General features: G+C 41.4%; 1 protein-coding gene across 1 annotated transcript; it reads right to left on the bottom strand.

Annotated features, from left to right (window-relative positions):
• Positions 1–24,211, bottom strand: LOC139653822 (chloride channel protein 1-like; the record flags this gene model as incomplete). The annotated part of the gene is made up of 13 exons (XM_071530809.1): positions 24,168–24,211; positions 22,238–22,358; positions 9,808–10,126; positions 9,029–9,160; positions 8,701–8,829; positions 7,803–7,936; positions 7,037–7,114; positions 6,773–6,851; positions 5,925–6,050; positions 5,203–5,287; positions 4,367–4,468; positions 3,843–3,927; positions 1–156 (listed from the first exon to the last, which is right to left on the bottom strand). Coding segments are annotated over exons 1-13 (1,590 nt in total), but the record flags the coding sequence as incomplete, so codon positions are not given.
• Positions 24,212–25,760: the final 1,549 nt, after the last annotated feature.

The raw sequence follows: 25,760 nt of genomic DNA on the forward strand, positions 1-25,760 counted from the left end.
CTTCATGAAGACGAAGAGCAGCAGGATGATGAAGACGCTGACGTCGGGGTGCAGCCAGGCGGCGGAGCGGCCCAGACCGACCGGAGGAGGGGAACCCTGGATCTTAGTCCAGGTGAAGTTATCAAACAGAGAGTTGATGCACTCTCTGGGCATCAGCTGGGGGGGGGGGGGGGGGGACAGAGAAGATAAAAGAAAGGTGGGGGAGAGAGAGGGAGAGTGAGAAGAGGGAAGGAGGGTGGGGGAGAGAGAGAGGGAGAGGAAGAGAATGAGGGTGAGGGAGGGTGGGACAGGTAGGGAGAAAAGAGGGAGGGAGGAAGTGAGAGAGAGAGGGAGGGAGGAAGGGTGGAGGAGAGGTAGAGTGGAATAGGGGAGAGAGAGGGCAGAGGGAGAGTGATGAGGGAGAAAGAGAGAGGGGGAGAGAGGAAGATAGAGAAGAGGGAAGGAAGGTGGGGGAGAGAGAGAGGGAGAGGAAGGGTGAGGGAGGGTGGGACAGGTAAGGAGGGAAGGTGAGGTGAGACGAGTGGAGGGAGTGAGAAAAGAGGGAGGGAGGGAGGCAGGGGGGAGGGGGAGAGAGAGGAAAGAGAGAGGGAGGAAGTGAACGAGAGAGAGGAAGGAAGGGTGGAGAGATAATGGTGAGAGTAGAGTGGAAGGGGGAAGAGAGAGGGGGAGAGGAAAAGAGAAGCGGGAAGGAGATTGGGGAGGAAGGGAGGAGGAGAAAGATAGGGGTGGTGAGAGGAAGCGTGGAGGGAGGGAGGAATGTGGTGAGCAAGGGAGCGGGAGAGAGAGGGAAGGAGAGAAGAAGCGTGGGGGAGAGAAAGGAGAGGAAGAGAGAGAGGGGAGAGAAAGGTGGAGAGGTAAGGACAGTGAGCGGAGGGGGGAGAGAGAGAAGAGGGAGAGGGAAAAGTGGGAGGAAGAGAAGAGGAGAGAGGGATGGTGAGAGGAGGTGTGGAGGTACGGGGGGTGTAAAAGTGGGAGGGAGAGGGAGAGGGAGGGAGCAAGGGAGGAAAAGAGAGAAGGAGAAGGAGATTTTGACGTAGGGAAGAAGGAAGAGAGAGGAAGGAAGGGCAGGTGAGGAGGGAGAGAGAGAGGGAGTAAGGGGGAGAAAAGAGAGAGAGAGGAAAGAAAGAAAGAAAGACAGTGAGACAGACAGACAGACATGAATGGAAAAAAGAGAGAAAGAAAGACAAGAAGGTGTAAACAGGCAGGAAATCCTTCAGAAAGCTGAAGGCAGATTGACACGGCGGCCATGTTTAATGACTCATTCCCTTTACATGAGTCATGAATGACTAATTCATTTCAACTCATTCTGCTCCGCATTTACATAGACGCCTCCGAATCCCCGTCTCTTCATCTGCATACCGCCGCTGCCGGGGGAAAAATCAACACCGATGTCGTTTTGATTTTCCGTTTCTCTTTCCCTAATTGAGCTGATGGAGAAGAAGAGAAGACACTGAAATCCATCGGTTCAGTATCGGCGACGCGTGGAGGATCCGGCGTGTGAAAGTCAGACGTATAATACGCTTTTCCCGTGGCTCTTTTGAAGTCGTGGGTTCACGTCTGGTTCACAACCCATGTAGCGTTTAATCTGCTCTCGCTGTGCTGCTTCTCCTGTCATTCTTCGCTGTGCTGTCAAGTTGGATTTGAAGGGTTTCATTTCCAAAAAAACGCTACATATCCTTTTTTTGGGGGGGGAAATGACAAAAAATCATTACCTGACACTCATCATTCAGTATCTCTAAAATACAGAGGATCCGGTCTGTTTTCATTTAGTCAATCGAGGACATAACTGACCTGCTATCTTTTAAAAAGCGCCATAATTAGTTTTAATTTTGTTCTATCAATCACTTTTGTACGAAGAGTATGTATCATGATTTTCAAGTAGTGTGTATCTTATTTTGGAATGAAACTGGAGTTTTATGTGTCGAGTGAGTTTCATGACCCTCGGGCCTTTGAAACCAGTTCAAAAACCAATTGCATAATTTTATATTTAATACTTTGCAGTCAATGAGAAAGAAAGCATTCAGTTTTTGTTCCCTGGAAAGTGTACTTTTTGCAGATATGCGGGGCATTTTTTACCTGACGACGGCAATAAATGACTCTCAGCTTCACACACAAAGGCTTCTGTAGCAATTAAACAAATTTAGAAAACGCTGTTCTGCCGTGTTAAAATGAAGCTTGTGAGTTTGTTAAGAGAGGTGCTAGACGTTTTACATTAAGGGCAAGACGGGGATTTCACACGTATTCACGTGCTGCTGGATAACACACACACACACACACACAAACACACACAGACACACACACAAGCGTGCACTTACACTGAGGGTGAAAAAAAACAAAATTCAGGTGTTGCTGGCTGACATACGCGCACACACATGCACACAGACACACACATATGTACATATATATATATATAGCATACACACACCTGGTTGACACTGGTCTATTTTGAGCGTCTGTGAAACACATGATTAACTCTTAGCTCTGGGTGGCTGAGCTGAAAGCATTGTTGATATATGGCTGTCTGAGCATCGGCCTTGAAGCTTTCACCTCTATTCTCCCCTTCTGCAGCGGGCTCTATCACACATTTATTTCCATTTATGGAGAAATATGGGCATACCGACTGCACATTAAGAGTACAGATGCACATTGACATGCAGGTAGCGTTCGTAATATTCAAGTGTGCGGTTTAAGAGTGAGTCCATGTTAATGCTGCATCCCATTTACAAAAGCTCATAAACCCCAATTATTAGAAACATTACGGTGTCCCACTTTATCTAACCTGCTGTCCCACTTTGTCAAACGATGAGTGAAATTTGGCTTCGGGCAAACTGCACACAAATGGATGTGTCATGTCTCCTGTCAGTATAACAGCATGGATTCATTCCTGTACTTCTTACACACTTGTGACACTGATGTTCCTCAAAAGTATACTCAGTTTATGGCTATAATTTATGTAGATATGAAATGTATACCCTAATCACAACCTATAAAACTGCACTAGACAACTTTGCACGCTGTCAGCTCCAAATGTCAGTGAGAAAATTTAAACTTCCATACCCAAAAATTGTCATGTGATGTCAGTAAACATCACACAGCTCGCTCATGTTTACCAACCCAGCCGGTGTGTGATGCTTCATACCAAAGGAAACCAAAGAGACGAGAGAGGAAAAGATCTATTGTTGGTTAGGAGCGCTCACTTGCTGCTTTTTAGGAGGCACTGTATTTATTACTTAGAATACAGAGAATCTACAGGGCCTCAATTAGTTTGGATGGGACGCTCTTCTCTGTTGCAGCCCCACTTCAGCCCCGCTGATTAAACAGGTGTATTTTTCCATAAAAATCTTGCCTAGTGCATCTTTAAATCACAAAAATTTGCCTTTCTATTTGCTGTTGGCTTTTGCTCATCAGCTCAGTTTTACCCTTGATCATAGTAAAGAAAGCCTTGTTGAGTATTATGGCTATAGTATCTGCAATAGTCAGAACATAGTTGAACACAGGCGGACATGCAAGCACTGATAGAGTGGGTTTACTCTATCTGTTTATACGAGAGACAGCAGAGAGGCCTAGTGGTTAGATAGACTGTTCTGAAACCCCAAAGGTTACAGGTTCAATCCCCGCAAACAGCCAGTGTGTTTCCATCAGAAGCCATCTGTGTCGAGGAGGCGTCCTTGAGCAAGACACCGAACCCCAACCTGCTCCGTCATTCTGTCAAGCCGCTCTGGATAAGAGCGACAGCTAAATGCCACAAGACTCTTAGAAAGGTTAAACGTATGCAACTATTCAGGATACTGGCTCAGATCTCAGTATAATGAAGAAAACGATGACAAGATTTGAACTCTGACCTCTCCTGCCATGAACTGTCCGAACCCGGGTGGGAAGGTCAAGGTGGCGATGACCAGGGTTACCACAGCGGGGAAGATCAGCCGGCTGGGGAGGGAAAACAGTCATCACGAAAAAACACAAACAGGACAGGAACAAAAAGAGTAGGTAAGAAATTATGTAAATACTCCTACTAACATGTAAATATTCCTACAAGCTCTCATCAACCACACTTAGAGGACTGAGACTCGCATTTTCAGGCGTCTTGGTGTGTTTATTTGGTGCCATCGTTCGAATGGCTTTATTCTTATCGGCCTAAATGAAACAAACTAGAGGTGAAAATGAACTGCTCTGAACATGCTTGTTGTGAACGCACCCTAAGTTATCCCAGTGCCTGGAACATAACTTCTCATTGTGGGTCCTACTTAGGACTAATGAGAAAAGAATTGTCCCATAATTGATCATTCTGTAGGGACAGCTGTGTAGAGTTCCCAGACACACACACACACACACACACACACACACACACACACAGACACACACTCACTGCTTGGTAAGGAAGCGGGTCATGGCGTTGGGTCGTCTCATGAACAGCACCACCTGCCTGTTGAGGTAGACGAAGAACGCCCCCAGGAACCCGCAGGAGATCCTGCACAGCAAAACAAACGCCACATTAGTCAAGTTAAGTCGTTTATATATTTATAAGGCCTTTTTTACCAGCACAGGTTTATCACAATGTGCTTTAAAAAGTGATTAAAGGACATACTGTACATTCTGATAAAAAAAAAAAAAAACATTCAAGGTGCGTCATTCCCGTTTTGGGACAAAAATGTTACCTGATATTTATTGCTAAATATTTAAAAAATCTAGATCATTATATCTTCTAAACCATTACTAATTTGTAAGTAAATGTCTTACAATAGCTAATTACTTCATTAATATATAAGTGGTAACACTGTCATGCAAGGACAATCATAAGCATGGATGTCCTATTTTTCACATGAATATCTGTTTTTGGAATTAAACTCTTAATATCATAAATAGTGATAGATAGATATGAATTTTAGGGCTGAGCTTGTGTTACATTTCTGCACTACATTACCACAGATGGCAGCCACCTGTATGTCCTATTATTTATCTACCCGGAGGTAAATGGTGAAGTAAATTGGATTTTCCATCTCTCAAATGCTACATTTCCATAAAGTTTAATTTATTAACCTCCAAAGACTCTCTCTTGTTCATAGTGAAATGCTTGGACACACACACTATGAAACTGCGTACACATACACAAATTCATACACAGACAGACATGACAGATGTGTACACACTAACACATAAAACACAGGCAGGTTATGTCCGTATCTCAGTTTTCCTGATCCTCACCCTATGATGGCGAACGCCGGCAGCTCCTGCAGGTCAAAGGGGAAATCCATGCGAAACTTCGTCCTGAACAGAGCAGTGATGGTTACTGGAAGATGAAGAAAAGACTGTTTTTAGACTAAGTACTACACAGTATTGTAGTGTTCTGCAGTATTTTGCAACTTCCTCGTGTTGCAAGAACATGGGAAGGCTTTGCTGAAATGAAATGGATTGTGTGGTTTTGTTTTAATCTTCTTACAAGACACAATAGTGACCTGAGAGGGGTTTTAAAACACCCCGGTGTTGCAGCAGGACACCATCTAGTGGAACATGAACTACAGGCCTACTTTCATTCAGTCAGTGTCACTAAACAGATACAGCAGTGTGTTGAGTGGTGGTTTTCTAGAGGAAGAGCGCCCTCTAGCTCATATTTGATGCAGAGAAACTGACATAATATTGTACAGTATGTTACAAATTTACACAGTAATTGTAATGTGTCAATTTACAGTAATAATAGTACTTTCACTAATACTAAAACGATTTATAATACTAACACTACTACTACACTTACTACTACTACTACCACTAATAATAATAAGAAGTGGAAGATGAGGAAGAGGTAGTTTGTTTCTGTGTTGTAAAACAGCATTTCTAAGTGCTATTTGTTTATATTCGATGCCATGACAGTCATCTTTAGGAATAATATTAAATGAAATCATGATCATCACTTCTCCTCCCATCCATACCTGCGTCTTTGTTGAAGACAGACAGCACTCTGAATATGAAGGCACTGAATGTAGCAGCAAAGTAGCCTCTCCAGTAGTTTCTCACAGCAAAGTATGTGGATGTCACCTCTATGCTGAAGAGCACACCTGGTAGAGAACGACAGAGAAGAAAAAAGCAGAAGAAGAACTGAACAAATAAAACAGGGAGGGATTAAAAAAGGCAATCACACAATAACAACCAATATCCAAACTCATCAATATACCAAATAAAGGTCAAACAGCAATTACAAATAATTCTTTGTTTTTATCTCAGACGTACATGTAAGTCCCATTATACAAGTATGGACCAATGAGCAGTTTCGTATTTCAAGGTTAATTTAGGATACTTTTCAAACTATGTGACACTGCCTGACTTGTGCTGATGTATTTAGACCCCACCCATCTGCTACACTAAACAAGGCAAAACAAACAACCTGAGACTCTGATAGAATTTCTGCCCTATAAAGGCAAATAGCAGTAACTATTTCTTTGAGTTATACAGGTCAAAAATGTGGTTTAAATTTCACCAACAAAAAATATTCCCCTAAGTGCTACCAAACAATATACTATACCGTAATTTGAGTGCTATCACTCGCTGCTGTTTAGGAGAAAGTTTTGTAGTTTGCTTTTAAATTTTGATTCTTTGCTTCCTGTGGGCGCAGAAGATTTCCTGCCAGTGACCATACCCAACACCCTACACTTTGTGGTTTAGGCTGATAAGACAGGTGGAGTTTGACATAAAAATCTTGCAGTTTTGTAGTGAGATGGCTATTTGACGTTCATTACAGTGAGAAAAGTGAAGAATGTAGAGAGCAGAAAAGGTTGTTTACCTCCGAGAGGAGTCCCGAAGCAGCAGCCCACCCCTACAGCACAGCCCACTGTCAGGATGTCTGTATAACAGTATGGATTCTACTGACCCAGACAGAGATGGAGAGAGAGAGAACAACAACAACAACAGCATAAGCATAAGCATAAACTGTGTTGATATTGGGCAGGAGAGAGATAGACAGGGTGGAGGAGAAGGAGAAAAGAACATAACAAAATGCTATTTTAGTAATGAATGTACATCAGTCGTTTTCCTGGCATCTGCTCACCTGATAAACTCCTGAGAAGAAGGACATGAACCTGCTGAGAACAGCAGCACAGATACTGGCAATGTGCACAAACGGGCCCTGAGTGCACACACAGAAGAGCACAATGGGAAAATGTAATTACATTTTGTTGCTTTTTGTGATGAGCATGACAATTCGCTTTCAAATATTTTTTATTGAGCCAAAGAATCTTATACATACAGTATATTATTGTGTCAATGCTCATTTTCATTTATATGAAAAAAATTATAAAATTATATTTACGTATCTTCACAGATACAAAACATATGATACAAAAAATATAGGATTGTTTCTTGAGATTTGGAACAATATCAAAAACAAACAAACCGAAAAGAGAAAGGGAAATTAAAAGTAAAGAAATAGGTGACCTTTGAGCATGACAATTAATCATAATTCACTGGTAATCATATTATTAATAATTTATTAATCAAATGCTGATATTCTGCCAATAATAACTGAGTATATTCTCCAGCTGACAACACCTGAAATAACACCAGAGATGGTATAAACATGGTGAGGAAGGGCTGAGTGGAAAAAAAAACAACACACAAAAACACAAACTACGTGTTTTCAGATTGTTGGTGAACTTATTTTAGCTGTGTTGACAGACTGTAAAACTTTAAGTATTAGTAACTTTGCAATGCTAACATTAGGAGAGACTGGTAGTATCATTAGGAGAGACTGGTAGTAGGAGAGACTGGTAGTATCATTAATGGTAAACTATATATTTCTATCCTGCATCACCGACCTCTTTCCCTACTGGCATGCCGCTGCCCAGGCCAGCAGTCAGGCCGATCACTTTAGCAATAAATGCCTTGAGAGTCAAATATTCCTTCAACACCACGCCTCTCAGGATGGTCTTCAACTCTGGGATACCAGAACCTGAGACAGAGGGGAGAGAGGTGGTTGATAGTGTGTGTGTGTGTGTGTGTGTGTGTGTGTGTGTGTGTGTGTGTGTGTGTGTGTGAAAGCAACAGAAAAACAAATAGCAAGGTAAAATGTGTGCCATGTGATAGCCATTGTGTTAGTCCCTCCACTCTGCATGCATCCTACCTTAGTACTGAAGTATTTTAAAGGTAATCTGTAATGGAGTATGCTTTGAAAGTAAGCACTGGCACCAGAGGCTAAGGCAGCAGTCACACTGATCTATCAGAAAACAGACTTCTTGACGGATAGATTTCTGTCTGTTGGGCGAGGCAGAAGAACAGTAAGGAGAAAACATACCAATAAGGCTTTGCTCGTAACGGAGCTACTTCATACAGAAAAGAAGAAACAGACTCTACAGTATAAATTAAATAAGAAACTGACCTGGAAAACCTAAAATCATCCCAATTTTAACGGCTTTCTCCGTTTTATCTTTGTTTTGGTCGTACCATTGTCTCTGTGTCGTCGCTAATTTTTTCCAAAACAAATGTAGGAATGCCTCTACTTGGCTAAACAGATGGTGATGAATACATGCATCCAGAAATCTGTCCGTCAAAACAGATGGAAATCTGACAGACAATGGACAGCTCTCATTGAAAATAAATTTAAATGAATGTAGACGGATAGAGACAGCGGATCAGTGTGGCCGCCGCCTGAGGGCCAATGAGCACAGAGCAGCTGTGGACGGAGACAGTGGGTGTGAGGAGGAAGGGGGTACAGACCGATGGCTTGTGGGGCGACCAGGTGACAGAAGAGGGAGGAGAACAAGATGAGCACCAGGGGATAGGAGACCCAGGCCAGGAACTGCAGGGGGATGTTCCCCCTCAACTCCCCATAGATCCACTTATAGGCTGGGGGAGGGAGAGAGAGAGGAAGGGAGGGAGGGGAGAGAGGAGGAAGAGGGGTGGAAGAAACAGGAGAGGGAAAGAGCAACAGAAGGATGAACTGGAAAGAGAGGAGATGGATGAAAGGATGAATGGATGGAGGAAAGATATGGATATATTCTCTGGCTTTGGCCTGTGCATTGCATTGTGGGTTCTGTAGTTCTACCTTGCAGGCTCATGGCACTGGCGTAGTCCATCGTCCAGCTGACCAACGCCATGGTGATGCCCAGCAGAACCAGGAAGATCCAGTCCTCTCCCAGCTTGGTCACCAGGAACCGCTGCACCCGGGCTATACAGTCTGACAAAACAAACGCACCTCAACTCACATTAGATAGATGATACAGTATCTTTCTATCTATTTACTTACCTATCTACCTACCCGATGGTAAATCATTTGCACCGGTGCTCCATGCTAACACTTTAGCATACACTATGTTGAGTGATGGTAAGCGACTAGCATTATCTCAAAGGTGGCAAAATGAGAACTTGTAGTAAATCTAAATCTAAATGGTAAGTAATCTTTAACGATATGCGGCCAAGTATCTCAGTTTTGTGTAGATTGGTAAAATTGACACAATATAATACAAAAAATACTGTTTTGAACAACCAAGCTATATCAGCTTTATTAATCAGCAATATTGAGTTGATATTTCATTTTTAAAATGTATAAATCTACAGGCCATGTAATAAAAACAACGAATAACATTCTATTACTAAAATGTTAGTCTTCTTACAATGGATAATACTAGTGGCTTACTATCACTCAAAGGCAATTAAAACAATCAATTTAGCTTTTTTTTATTTATTTTTTTATTTAGAATTTATTTTCAGTTTGTTTTTGTTCTAAGCTCCACAGGCTTCTATAAATCCAATTCAACTCACTTCTTCAATTCATTTCTTTCCTTTTAAACTCATCTACCAATGTTCTTCCTCCTGGTCGCTCACCTCTGCACTTGCTGTAGGAGCGTTTTTTCTTTATAGAAGACGTGTGGCCGGTTTCAGCCGCCTCCTCCTCAGCGGCCTCCGCCTCCGCGTCGGACTGGCGCCTGTCCCGTCGCCTGCTGTGGTGGCCGTGGTGATCTCCGTGGCGATCTGCGTGGTGTCCGTGTCCGTGGTGACCGTGCCCGTAGTGGCTGTGTCCGTGGCGGTTCCCCCCGTGGCCGTGGTGATGGCTGCCATGTTTCTTGATCTGTCTCTCCGTCAGCAGGCGGGTGGCCTCCCGTCTGCCGGAGCCTCCCTGGTTCTCTTGGTACTCCCCATAGAGCTGTCAATCAATCAGTCAGTCAGTCAATCAATCAGTCAGTCAATTGGTGAGTCAGTCAATCAATCAGTCAGTCAGTCAATCAATCAGTGAGTCAATTAGTGAGTCAGTCAATCAATCTGTCAGTCAATCAGTGAGTCAGTCAATCAATCTGTCAGTCAATCAAGAGGCCACGGTGCAGAGAATATATACATATCATATACTCTATCATGCACTATTCATTCATGAAACACAAACATACAGTACATTGTTAGTTCCTGAGCGAGGCAGAGTTGGAGTGTGGCAGCCTGGCAGAGACGGGTCCGTTTTAAAAATAGACGGGACCACGTGCCGACCCAAACAGCTCTAATGGAAGCGGAAACATGGGCTCTGCGTCTAGATTTATCACCTCTGGACAGACTCCATGACAATTGCCCGGGACATCTGGGGAAGAGATTAATTCTCATATCTCTCTCTCTCTCTGCGTCTCTGTCTCTCCTCTATCACAGATTTCTAAGCCCTGTCTACCTTTCTTTCATTTTCTCCTTTTCCCTGAGACATCATGTGACATATGGTCTATATCTCTCTTTCTCTTAGCACAAATTTCCCAAATTGCTTAACAAAATGTTTAATTCAAGTGTTGAAAATTATTTTATTCGTGCCAGGCAACTGAGTCGATAATTGTTTGACTTCTACCGTACTGCCTGGTGTACAGGTGCACACTGGATTTCTCTTATTCAGTTCAATTCATAAACTGCGCACCTAAACTACCTAAACTGCATACCATAATTCTAATTCTTCTCTCTAAGCACTGCACATTGCAAAAAGTGTTAACACACCAACAAATGAACAAACAAATGCACAAAACTGAATTGAGGTAAATGTCAGTTCTGCTACTCTACTGCCAACTGATATAACACAATAGTAATTCAACCTATACTCAGTTCATAAAGGCTTTTACATTAGATGAGTTTTGCATTTCCAGTAGCAGCAACAGGAATAAGTTTGTTTGTAATAAACAGAAGAACTGGGTAGTTAGCATGAGCAGCGATAGCCATCATGGCTGAACAGACAAAGAAAAGAGAAACTCAAACTGCATCAACAGAGAATACAAGCTCTGCCAACACTGTTTGATTGACAGGTAATATGTGGGAAGTGCAGTGCAGAAACATAATAATACCAAGTCTCACATGACGGCCAATGATACACACACACGTGCACACAAGCCGGCAATGTCCAAGTTTAGCCATAAAGCGCGGGGAAGCCGCAAGTGGTTTCACCCTGGGAGATGACAGACCACAGGTGCAGTGATTTGTGGGTAAATATTCCCACTCTGCTGACGATAAATCATGATTGACAAATATTTCAATGGGATGGGAGAAGTGCATTACGTGCCAACTCTAAAAGGAGGATGAAATATTTCCGATTCCCACTTGGAGCTTGCTGATCCCAAGTAGACTGTCCCCTCTTCACATACAATGCCCTCATATTCCTCTCTTTTGTTTTTTTTCATCTAGGGAAGGGTTTTGCAGAGCATGCTCTTTTCGGGGAACACCCTGCATCATATTCATCCATACAGTTACACATTCACACCCAGTACAACCACAGTCTTCTGCTGTTGGCCACTGAACAGCCTTTACTGGTGCAGTTGGGAAAAATGCCCAGCAAAATATTTGATGAAAGTGTCATGTTAAATTCTGGGGTGTCATTTTATTCCTCAAAAGTTGCCACAGTGAAAAAATAGCTACAGAAAGAGAAGTTCTTGGACATAACTCTCTGCAAAATCCACGACTGACTATCCTACAAAGGCAAACAGTAGTAACTACTTTTTATGCGTTTTAAAAGATCAAAGGACATGACTATCTTAGATTAACACATTTTATACCCATAAATGATATTAAATAACACATAGGCCAGTTCTGTGCCAACAATACATTTGTTGTTGTACGAGACGTAATTTATCTCAGTTTCACTGCTCAGTATTACAATTATTTTGAAAATAATATCTTTATAGATATTATTTTATATGATATATATATGTTACTATTTTATTTATATTTTACAATATTGGCATCCCGACCCCAATTTTCCATTTTTTAATTTTCTGAGGAACTAAATTGATTGTATAACAGTATAACAGAGTGTGTAACAACAATCAGAAAATTAGAAAAACAATCTAAAATCCCAATTTTCTATTCATCTGAGAGGCAAAAAGTTTATATTTAGTATATTGTAACCAATTTTCTGATTTTCCAAATGAGAATTATAATATAATGTGAATATTGAACTGATAAGCATTACACAGACCTTTACACACGATCCCACACTTGCCTCTCTTTAGATACTGATGTAGGCCTATTAACACGTGATATGTTAACACTACCTATTTTCTACTATCAGCACTGTACCACAAATATCTGTGCAGGGGTGATATATATTCTTGGTACATCAACAACAGACAATAGCACTCCAGGAATACAAGCGACAAGGTGGTAAGTTGTGTCTGGTGCTGATGCTCTGGACCTCCGTGCCGTAACCTTTCAACAGCTCCTGATTTAGCAGGTTCACGGACGGACAGATTGATGGATGGATGGATTTAGACACACACACATACGCACACACACACACACACACACACACACACGCACACACACACACATACACACACACCACGTATACATACAGTTCTGAGGATGCTGGGTGAGCAGGGATACCAGTCAATACACAGTGAAATGTGAGGAGCATAATACACAATGTGCTGTAATTGAATGCCAGGGGGGAAACTGCCACACACACACACACACACACACACACACACACACACACACACACACACACACACACACACACACACACACACACACACACACACAGAGAGACTCAAACAATAACTAACAATAAAAGCCACAGATGAGACAGGTGGTACTGATGTTGTTGTTTCTGTTAAATGTTGCACTAAAGTGGTTGTTTACCTGCTCTCAATCCTATCCAATCCATCATGGTCACATGACCACTGTCTCAGGACACTCAAAGACTTTACAACAGTATGACGCTTTATGTCAGATTACGTCACTTTGCATTACGTCATTTTGAACTACAGTATTACGTTCTTCTGCTTTTTTATTTCTTTCCTCCTAACTTGTGTTTTTCTATTTGAACTGATTCTTATTTTATTTTAATTCTTTATCTTTGTGAATATACTGTAAGTTCTTGTTCTTTTTATACTGAGAGGACCCAGCATACAAGCATTTCATTGCAGTGTTTACCCTGTGTATGCTGTGTACATGACAAAGAAAGAGACTTGAACTCTGCAACAGCATACTGAAGTAAAATATGAAATCCCAAAGCACACCTCAGTGTTTTATCTTACTGTGCAAGGGAGACTTGGGGCCATTTTGTAAAGCGCTTTTCTAAAACAAAGCTTACAGTAATACAAGTATTTCATCATAACAGCAAACAAAAGACAGAAACAGGGTTACTGAAGAAAAGGACAGCAGCAAAAACAAAGACATAGTGGGATGGGATACGAACCCTGGTTATGGTAAGGGATGGAGAAAAAGGTTTTACCATCAAAAACAATATGTTGGAACAGTGGTGGAAAGAGAAAGTGCATGTCTGACGCCAAGTTCCTGACAATACTGTGGAGACCTATGTTGAATCTTCCCACGACCCAGGATGCTGAAAAACACAGGTGTGAAAAATGGGACTGGTCAGACACTGGAAACTACTGCAGGTCTCCGACCGGACCGGAGGAACCGAGTTCTAGTTTCAGAGGAGGTCAGGAGGGCTGTCACCACGCACTCTAAGAGGGGAGGATTTTCTCATCGTAAATCACTCCCGACCCATCATGAAAGCTCACGTCTGCAAGGGCATCACACACACAACCGTCCACACAAAGACGCAGGAAAGGGGAGAATCATCTTACCATAAGGTAATGCCAGATAGACACGGGATACGCTGTCAACAACACAGCCTGAGGAACCGCAGAGTCCCACTTCTTCAGACTCAAGTAACTGATGTGACTGACTCAACAGCCCCTTTACATTTAGCCTACAGACTAAGAAATGTTAAAGGTCTACCATAGTGGAGGATTTTAGAGCAGCTCCCCCTCCTGGTATTTTTCATATGATGCAACTGGCTCAGAGTTCAGTATATTACACAGAATATCCTAGGGCTGGGCGATATGGACCAAAAATCATATCTCGGTATTTTTACGCTGAATGGCGATACACAATGTATATCTCGGTATTTTCTACGAAGTGGGCTAAATGTTCAGTTGTAAGTAGGGCTGGGTGATACGGACAAAATCAAATATCACAATATTTTTGACCAAATACCTTGATATTGATATTGCTACAATATTGTAGGGATGACTATTGGTGCTTTCACAAAATATTTACACAATGAAATTTTTGATAATTAATCATCAGTAATGTGGATATAATGACTAAGTGGGTAAAGGCAAATAACAGAACAGCTAGAACAGTCTGGTAAGTTCAGAAAATGACATCACTTTACTGTAATGCAGCCTTTAAAACCAGGAAAAGACAACACTTATGCCATATCACGATATTACGATATCCAAAATCTAAGATGATATCTAGTCTCATATCACGATATCGATATAATATTGATATATTGCCCAGCCCTAGAATATCCCCTACTGTCTTTCTCTCCTTCTCCCCCCTTCCTCTACCTTTCTCTGCTTAGCTACTCTTCGCTCTTGCTTTCAACAGAGGCTTTGCAGCTGTGTCACAAATAACAACCATCACTAACAACCATCGCTGGCTCCATCATGGAGGTTTATTGGAGAACCGGCTGTGCACAAATAGGCCTAATGGCTAAATATAATAACAAACTGGCAAGAAAAAGAGAGATACCTGAAAAAGCTTGTTGTGGTGTGGCTGTAGGTCCATTCAGTAACGTTATAAGTAAAAGTGAATGGTTTGATAAGGTAGATTTGTTTCCAAATTTAGATAACTGTGGCAGAGGAAACTGCTTTTAGCCGTGTCTCTTCTCTAAAACACACATTAATATTTCCAATATGAGCCTTATCCCAGCTAAGGTCTCAGTCGAGATAAGGCCTTACTATGGAACGACCAGTAACCAGTTTTACATAGGGATAGTGTAACGTTCTAGTTTCCCCGCTGTGTTCATTAGTGGCGCATGGTTTTGATACTGATGACTCATGTGTGACTCCATGGACACCAAACCAAAACCAAACCCAACACTAATGTGATCTGGTGTTTACATGCCAGAATATACTGGTTAATATCGGCAAATCCCAGCTAGCATATTTGGGTTCTTCATATTCGGGGTATGGGCTTACTGTATCCTGGTTATTGTAAACGGGATATGTCATTTACTTGTACAAACTAATAAACAGAATATCTGAATATCCAAAATATAAACTAAGTATTAATATGCATGTAAGCACACTCACTGAGTTGTAGCTTGAGAAGAGTCAGCTCAATTAACCTGAACAAACAGCTAGTTTTTGGCTATGTTAGCTAGCTAACTAGCCAGCAGGCTAAATTAGCAAAGCAACCAATGTTAATGTTAACATTTGACTAAAAGCCACTTCTAACAGAAACACTAGCTTCTACTAGATATGTTAGCGTGTAATTCAGATTTGGATACAGCAACTAATGTCACACAAACACAAAATTGATCAGATTTAGTCAGTTATGAAATGATAAGTTCCCAGTTAAAAACAGCACAGAAATTAACCATGTTTATTGAATTCTATTGAGATGGCGAAGTTGTAGTTTTACAAACTCAATCATCTGTTCACAGCAATTGTTACCCAAGAGCTGAGGACCTCCAATATGGCCGCCAGAAGGTGTGTCACATCACCTGAAAGTCCTCTACTACTCCCCCCCCCCCCCTCCCCCCCCTCCCTCCCTGCCTCCTCCCATCCTCGCTCCCTACTCTCCTTACTTCCTCTCTCTCTCTTTGCTGGTGAAACTCTACTCTACGTTAAATTTAGAACCAGTGTGATCCAATGTTCCCCGATACACTTCCCCACCACCTCCCTCCCTCTCTCTCACCCATCGGATGTATCTCTCAATCTCTCACCATGTTCCTCCTCCTCTCCTATGTCTCAGCTGTCTTCTTGTCTCTCAAGGACTTATGGACAGGAAGACTGAACTGACAAAACTAGCCAAAACACCTGAGAGAGACCCAATATTATAGCCGAGTTTATGCGCTGATACAATATAGTTTAATTAGAATTAGCTAATATACAGTGTAGATATACACTATACAAAGTGCGGGGTCAGGCACAGAGTTGCAGTAGTAGTAGTAATAGTAACAGCAGTGGTAGTAGTAGAAGTCGTAGCAGTGACAGCAGAAGTGTCATAAATAATATTGTATTTCCTGTATAATATTACGAAGTTTGTTCAAGAAACTCTTACCCACTCTAACCCTAACCAAATACAACCAGATATACCTTTTACATTACAGGCATTTAGCTGACAGTCCACAGTAAAATAAGCTAATAGTATAGAATACAGCTGATAATATAGCTAGTCATGCATAATAATAATAATAATGATATATAGGAGCACTCAAAAAGAAGTAGCATATCGTACAAATAAAGCTACGATGACTAGGGATGCACCAATATCAGCAGACTATCAGTATCAGCTGATATCAGCTTTAAAATCAATATCAGCTTTAAAATCAGTATCTGATATTATTTTTACTGCCGATATTTTGGCCGATTATGGAATTGGCAATTTGACCTTTTTTTGTGTCACGTAATACAACTGCCAAATTAGCAACAGAATAAAACCAAGTACACTGCAAGTTTGGGAAGGTTATTAAATTGGAAGGATTGTAACACAAAAGCTGATTGACGTGCTGCTCTGCTACAGAATAAACTAATCCTGTTTTGCCATAACTTTTAGTCTCACAAGATACTTCACCTGTTGAATAAAAAAGAGCAGGGGCAGAGACAAACAACAGCAAATCATATTGTCACTGTCACATGAAAACCTCGTAACTCCAGTTTTGATGACTTCAACTGAAGTATCACATGCTCCTCTATGAGTTGAGACACTTCAATGTCCCCTGGGAAACGTTTATCAAACCCAATTAGATAAACTCAGAAATGCACGGTGGTCAAGTGAAAAACAAGGCTGTTTTTCTTAGTTCCTGAAAAGTTGACATTTTGAGGTTTTTGCCTGACAAAAGTGAAATATCAGCAATATACCTGCTGTTGTAGTCCCACATTTTAGTGCATGCTTGCTGCACTACTGCTCCGCCTCTCAGAGGAATTGTTCAGAAAAAAAATATTTTTGTTCCCTTCACAGCCACAGGAAGGTGCAAGCAATGGCCTGGAAAGTAATGTAATATTCCTATTTAGCTCCATCTATATTTGAAAGGATCAGTTGTTGCAATACTAGTGGACAAGAGATGCAGGACAGATGCAAAGGGAACTTTTATGCATATTTATATGTTTGCAGTGCAAAAATAAAATGTATATGCATGCATGGAATCACAAATGGATGGGTTATAATTAGAATGTACAATAATAAACACTCTTTGTGACAAACATAAATAACCCAAAACACATAACCAGTGTGTGAAATACAGCAGAACACATGGATGTTACGGGGACTGAACCTGTGACATTTCAATTACAGTGAGTCCCCCTGACCACTATAACACCCTGCCGCCCATTCAGTGTTTTTATTCTATGTCAATGATTATCAACTAGCACCTGCAAATCAAGAATTCCAAAACACTATATATCCATTGGGAAAAAAAATCATTGCAAGTTTATAATTCCATATCTCTACACTCCAGTCTGTAAAAGTGTTGATTTTGTCAAACAAGGACTTAAGTTACTTATTATCCTTTAGAAAACTACACCATAATTTGATTTAATTTTAAACTACCAACCATTTAAGAGTAGGCGCTGCGAGTCACACCACATCCTACCAGGCTTTTCTTGTGTGACATATACTGACTGGCATACATTCAGTACCAAGTTAGAATGGATCGCCCAAGCTGGAATCCAACTCTCTTAAATTCATTGATGATTGATTCATTGATCACATGCTCTGCCTAGCAGGCTAGGGAGAAGCACTAGAGTCACTGCAATCAATTACGAACACACACACACACACACACAGACTTAGAAAAACACATATGCTGGGTGGAATGAAATGTTAGACCCATGACAGCAGTGTTAGTTAGGGCATATAGTTTAAGGCTGTTAGGATCATGATAGCTAAGAATTTATAACAGACATAATTAATTACTAATACACTAACAACAAGAGCATTTTCACTTACTATTACGTGTTCGTTCTGAAGCAATACCATAATTTGTTTTGTTTTTTCAATTAAAACATAGTTAGGCTATTTGTTATAATTAGTTATTATGAAGTTAATATTTCTGGCTGGCTTTGCAGCTGACCTGTCTTACCAGCTGCACTTACTTTTTATGTGATTCTGATTATATTTCTGCTCATGCATGTTGTTTGTCTGCAACCTTTATGTTTGTTTTCTTGGCCAGGTTATGTATGTAAAATAAACAAAAGAATCAGATGGTGGCCTGGTTGCTACAGCAGCTTTTCTGATAATCTGAGCCAATATTTAATCACCGTATCAAGATCGCAGATAACATAATGTACACAATGTACACAATGTACACAATGTATGTATGTATGTAGTGGAGTGATTTTTCATGCGCTGACAAGAAAAAAACTATAGATATGAAACAGAAATTATTTCTTGTCTTGGAACAAAATATTACATTTTGAATTTTCTGGATTTCCTGATGAAAATAATTGATACTGTATCATAAAATGTATATTCTTTAAAGGATCATCGGTAACTTTTACCAACACATTTACCAACAAATTGAACAGATATTTAATGATGACCATGTGATAATGATTTTTTCCCCAAATGGGATATATGATATGACATTTTGGGGATGAGCTCTTGATTTGTGGGGCCTGTGATGTCCACATGCCTCCACACAGAGCCGTCATGAGCCGTCATATGAAGTCAAACCTAATGCATATGAAGGTCTTCTAAAATAGAGGAGGGTTTAACTACATACATTCCCTACATGACTGTCAACTCCCAGGCCACGTGTCCTGGGCTTTGTACTAGAGGGTAGAGTGTGTGTGTGTGTGTGTGTGTGTGTGTGTGTGTGTGTGTGTGTGTGTGTGTGTGTGTGTGCGTGTGTGTGTGTGGGGGGGGGGGGTTAATTGCGGTTTTGATGTGTTTTTATTGTGTTTTCATTGTATTTTTTATTGTGTGTTTGTAGTGTAAACCCTGTCTGCAAGTCAAGTTTCCTTAATGGGACAATAAAGTTTGAGTAGATTAAACTATTATACACACACACACAGACACACAGATACACACACACACACACACGTGCCCATATGTGAACACATGCACAAACATAGGGAGGGAAAATGCACACACACACACACACACACAGACAGACAGACATGCACATAGTGCACACAAAAGGAGAATGGAAACAAGCTCCCATTCAAAAAAAGTGACAGTCCTGTTTATAGCCCTGCTCCCCAGGGTGACAGCGTAAACATAAGGGTTACCACAGCCCGCATGGCCTTCAGACACACACACACACACACACACACACACACACACACACACACACACACACACACACACACACACACACACACACACACACACACACACACACACACACAGAGACTAGACCAGCAACTTTGCACTGGCAGAGCGTATTGCTGAACTACACATGTGTAGGGTTTCAACTGTTAGACTCTATAGGTCACAGTGATCCACAGCCCTCGCATACCAGCCAATCAACACCGTGGACGATCAGGAGCTGGTCGGATTAGGCTTCTAGGATTCCGGAGCGGGATACTCCAGGATTCTAGAATGTTTCTCGGCTGTTTCCAAGGTTCCGAGATGGAACTTTGAGGTATACAAGAATGTAACATTAAGTATTCAGAGCTGCAGGAACACAACTGGGGCACCACAGTCAATGCACAAAAACACTCAAAATGCAACATTCATGATTGCAATTTCAAAATCGCAAATTGGTCCCAAATCTTTTGACACAGGGAAGTGTTTCAGCTTCCAAAACAAGGTATTTTGTTGCCGTATAGAATCCCTAGCCAACAAATCAAGTCGCATGGTAAAGAAAACATAAACTAAGCAAATTCTAAGCAGTAACCACACCCAGCCCCCACCCACAAACACACAATTCTTTAACTGTTTTTGGCACTGAAAAAGAAATGACGTTGAAAAATATGCCTCCACATGTCACTTTTGCATTTACATTTACATTGTTCTAGGCAATTAGCTGATGCTCTTCCTGGATTGCAGCAATTACAAGAACCCATCACAACAATCGGCAAAAAACCTGCACTGTATAGATGTTTGAACCCGCATTGTCATTTGAGCCATATGTTTTTCTTCTGCCCACGGTTACATCATTTTTGGTCCCGTTATTTTAATATAATGTCTACCATACTGGGAATACAGCTGCAGCCCTGTCCATTGATTGCTATCTTTGGGACCCCGGATGAGTCAGGTCAGTTGAATTCTGTACAAGAAGAAATGATTAATTTCACATCTTTACTGGCCAGACGTCGCCTTCTTCTACAGTGGAAATCTCCTAACCCTCCCTCTGTTTCACAGTGGCTCAAAGACACTGTGTTTTTTCTCAAACTTGAGAAAATTAAGTATACAATGAGGGGAAACACTGATAAGTTTTTTCGCAAATGGCAACCTTTTTTATCTTATTTTACAGACTTGCAGGTCCTACCGGACTAAGGGCTGGTTTGCTAAATTCTGTTATGTGTATGTGTACTCTTTACTATTACTGAGCCAGGGTGGGGTGTGTAAATGTTGGTGGGTTTGGGTTCTTGGGGTTTTGTACTTTTGCTTTAGCTGTTTTTTCTTATACTCTTTCTTTTATGTGCGTAATGTGTGTGTTCCTTACTGTCATTTTTCTTTTATATGGTAAAAATTCTAGAATGTACACCCATATGCTCATTGTTATGTTGTTTAATACTGTTTTCAATAAAAATATTTTGCAAAAAAAAAAAAAAAACCTGCACTGTGTCTTTTTAAATAATATTAATGCTGTACACCCTAACGTAAATCTTTGTAGGGTTCTCTGAACATGCAGTGTTCTTTAGTGGAACATCCCATAGGGTTCCTCCTCCAGATGTTCCCTTCACACCGCCTCGTCTCCTACATACATGGAACCACATGACAGGCAGAGATTAACACCGCTGCAGATACACGATCGGGTTTCCCCTCTTTGGCACACACACACACACACACACACACACACACACACACACACAGGCATGCACAAACGAAAACACACTCATGTAAATGTGTTTTGGCAGGGACACACACGCATACATGTAAACACACACAGGCAGAAACACACAAGCAGACACACATGAACACGCACAGAATTTCATGCGCGTAAACATGGAGACACATGAACAATCGTATACATACAGACACACACACACACACACACACGAAAACACACATGCGAACACGCACCACATATCCCACAAGTCACTCCTCCATGCGTGAAGACCAACCAGGGGTTAAGAAACGAGGCGTAGAAAGGTTAGCAAACAGGTGGCCGGCATAGAGTGGACAGCAAGAAAGTGTGAAAGTGTGTGTGTGTGTGTGTGTGTGTGTGTTTGTGTGTGTGTGTGTTCATGCTAAGATCAGGGGTGAAGGAGGTGCGCAGTCCCTTGGCACCGGTTGCATGACCCTGTTGTCACACATCAGCTAATTGGTCTTTCCCATGTCCAGAACACACACGCATACACACACACACACACACACACACACACACACACACACACACAGTCAGACCGGCTCCATCCATGCACAGCGCAGCATGAAGCTTGCACCGATAACACAGGTGCGTCATGCAAGACCAGATTGTGCAAGACTGACTCAAGGAGAGAAACTGAAGACACACAACACAGAGAGAGAAGAAGAAGCTGAGCGACAGAAACCAGAGAGGAGAGAAAGAGAGACAGAGAGAGAGAGAGACACTGATGGAGAGATAGATGGAGAGAGAGAAAGAGAGAGAGAGAGAGAGAAAGAAGCAGAGAAAGAGAGGGACACTGACCAGGGTTTGCTTGTATCTCAGAGCCTTCCTTTCCGACGCATCTGCGGCCATTGACTCACTGTCACTGACCCAAAAATAAACCCACCCGCTCACTGTCTGTCTCAGCATTACCAGGCCCGCGCTGAACACCGAGCCAGGACACACACACACACACACACACACTCACTCACTCACACACTTAAACACATACGGATACACACATGCACGCACACTCACACAAACACATACGCTCAATTTCTCTGTCTCGCACTCCCTCTCTCTCTCTCTCTCTCTCACACACACACACACAAACACATACACACACACACACACACACATTCTGACATGGTGTAAACCAGCTCCAGCTGGGGTTGCCCACCTCCCCCTCCTCCCTCTCGTACCAGTCCAACTGCCCACCCCTGGTGAGGTTAAGTCAGCAGTGAATGTGAATGAAGAGATGACGGGATTCATTCATTCAACTTACCGATTAATCAAAAAAATAAAAAAATCTAAATCGCAATATGAACTTCTCAAATTTCCAAATGGCAGAGGCTGCAATTAATTGCTTAAGAGAGAGAGAGTCGTGTTTTAGAGCTGCAGGTAATCTTTGGTCCATGAATCAAGTACAATACTGGTGAAAACATTTCATCATACTGAAACTCAGTAAATCCTTTTAACAAAACCACTTTTCTTTAAACAATTTTAAATTTATGGTTTATAGGTTTAAATCGCAATTGCAATATTCTGTCAAATAATTGCAATTAGATTTAAAGAAAAACCATTTAAAGAAAGACATATTTTATGTCTGAAAATTTTTTTACTATGTTGCACTAAAAGCAAATAACTTAAAAAATAAAACTCAATAGTTGCTCAGACTTTCTTGCCAGCAATTACTTAGTCAGAGTTTGTGTCACATTTTTCAAAGGGCAGCTTGCGTAGCTTCGAAGAAAATGTTTCATTTGTACATTAAATCCCCTTTCCCTCCCTTATGTGTGTGTATCCAAGTGAGTTTCACTTGTCTCACTCTTTTCCTTTTCAAGTCACGTTTACTTGCGTAGCCTTTAATCATAGTTACAGTCTCTAAGGGCTTCACAGACTAAATGGAAACAACACCCGTCCAACCTTACACCTTCAATGAGAACAAGGACAAACTCACAAAAACCTTGACTGTTCACTGTTAAGCTTTCTCTCTTTCTTTTTCTTCTCTCTTGATTTTCCTGTGGAACTTGCTCTCAATTCCATTTTTTCAATTCAAACAGGCTTTATTGGCAGGATAAAAAAAATATGAGTTGCTGCCAAAGCATTTTGCAAGGAATATGGTTACAACTGCATAAACAATATTGAACACTGCCAACCAGTCAACTTTAAATAAAATGGCAGGATCATTCAACAGCAATTCATGAATCGTAGTTGATCATATTCATTCTTTTAGCTTAGAAAATTTTGTTTTTACCTATAGTTACATAAAGGCTCTCATTCACTCCTCACTGTCTCTTTTTCCCTCCATCTCTCTCGCTCTCTTTCCGTTTGCCCCTTCCTTTCTACATCTCTCTTTTCCTGGGCAACCACTTCTAATACTTTGATCAGCTGGTAATTCAAACAGGGGCATGGCATAGGAATGTGGAAAAAGAGAGAGGGAGATGAAATAATGCAAATGGCTATTTGATGGATTTTGATACATTTTTGTTATTGCCATTCTTTTAGTATTTTCCTTCCTTATATGTTCATAATTGCTTATTACTGTTATTTTTAACTTTTGGAACATGTCAAACATCATGCCAATTAAGCCCATTGACTTGAACTGAATTGAACTGAGAGAGAAAGAGAGATTAGATAAGAGAGAATGTTCTATACCATCGCAGACGGAAACTGAATCAATTCTTATCTCTCCTGACAGACATTTGCATTTTGGTCTTTCAAAGACTGAATGTTCCTCACTCCCCTAACCTGCCTGCTCTTCCCACACAGCGCCCTCAGGCTCCTGGCGCTGGCCATACCTGCTCAGCTGATGATGAGGCGCGTAACGCCACTGTCCTGCAAAAGCCTTCTACCGTCAAAATGTGAACTTTTCAGGAATGGAGAACAATGCTTCCCCCCGAGGCCACAGATGTCGAGTCCTGTCGGTTTTCATTTCAGCATAACACTACAGCGGCTCATTTCACCGATCAGCACAGCTTCAACCAGAGAGGAGGAACCCATCCGTGAAATCAGCTGCTGTGGTATCAGTGCATCCATTAGTTTTTATTGTGACAAACAATATTTTGACCAAGTTGGTCTTCGTCACTGTTTTCCATTTCACACTGGTAAATCTATGGAGGGCCTTGGCTCAGATGGGAACCGAACACCAGCACCAGTACAGAGTTTACACAACAACACTATGGTGAGAGAGTCAACAGCTACGTTTCAGTAATTTAGCTGACGATCCTGTCCAGGGAAACTACAGCGGGTGAGCTGCTCACAGAAAAATAAAAGGTGCAAACTGGAACTGAAAATAGTTCTTCAGAGTGATGCCATAGAAGAACCATTTCTGGTTCCACAAAGAACCTTTCAAGAACCTTTTAAGAAATATATGGTTTCACAGAAACTATATATGGTTCTTTGGGATATTAAAAAATTCTTAATTCTTAGTTATTGGATGGTGGGTGATGGCATAAATGTGGAAAATAACCAAACCCCTCCATAGTATATATTGTGCAATTGCAAATGAGGCTATACAAGGGCAGATAAACAAAAACACAACGCAGGTGTCTAAGCAAAGGAGAGTGGAAATGGTTCTTTAAAGAACCTTGGTCTGAAAGGTTCTTTGTGGAGCTAGAAATGGTTCTTCCGTGGCAGCACTCCAAAGAACCATTTTCAGCACCTTTATTTTTCTGTGTGTAGGGGTTTAGTGTCTTGCTAAAGGACACTTCAACAGGACACACGGCTGCTGATGGACGCACACTGGCTGCTGTAGGGATTGAACCTGTGACCCTTCTGTTTTGGGATGGACTACAAACACTAGGTCACCCTGCTGTCAAGGAATCAGCCACAGAGAAACTGTGATTTAAACATTTTAACAAGTAAATTATCTTTTAATCAATGGCGGCCATAGTGAAACCTGACCAAACTCTGAGCTCCTATCAGTGTCTCTAGGTGTGTCAGCAGCCCAGTCTGAGTTTGTAAAGGGACAGAGGGTGGAGGTGACCCAGTGGGTGAGAGGTCATGATCATGATTGACCGCACACACACACACACACACTAGCACCGCTGGTCACACCTTGCAGCTCAAATACTAGTGATAAGTACTCTGGAGTCTGTTTCTTTAATATCCTGCCAGCCTGGGGAAGGTAAACAAACCACTAAAAATTATCTGGGTGTTTTAGGACAATAGCAGCTTGAACAATCTATCTTTATCTAGCAGATCTGTATAACAGGCTCTCTGAGGCTCCTCCTTGAAGTACGGGCAGTGACATGAAAAACTATTTACCTTCTGTTGGGTTTTCAGAATTTCTGCACATCGTTCAAACTAAATGTGGTCAGATCTTTTGGGTTGTGGTTTACAGAGA

The sequence above is a fragment of the Centroberyx affinis genome, unplaced genomic scaffold (assembly GCF_046629955.1).
Source record: "Centroberyx affinis isolate AG114_WGS23_722 - 3 ecotype Tasmania unplaced genomic scaffold, CSIRO-AGI_Caff_v1 ptg001982l_1, whole genome shotgun sequence".
Taxonomy (NCBI): Eukaryota; Metazoa; Chordata; class Actinopteri; order Beryciformes; family Berycidae; genus Centroberyx; species Centroberyx affinis.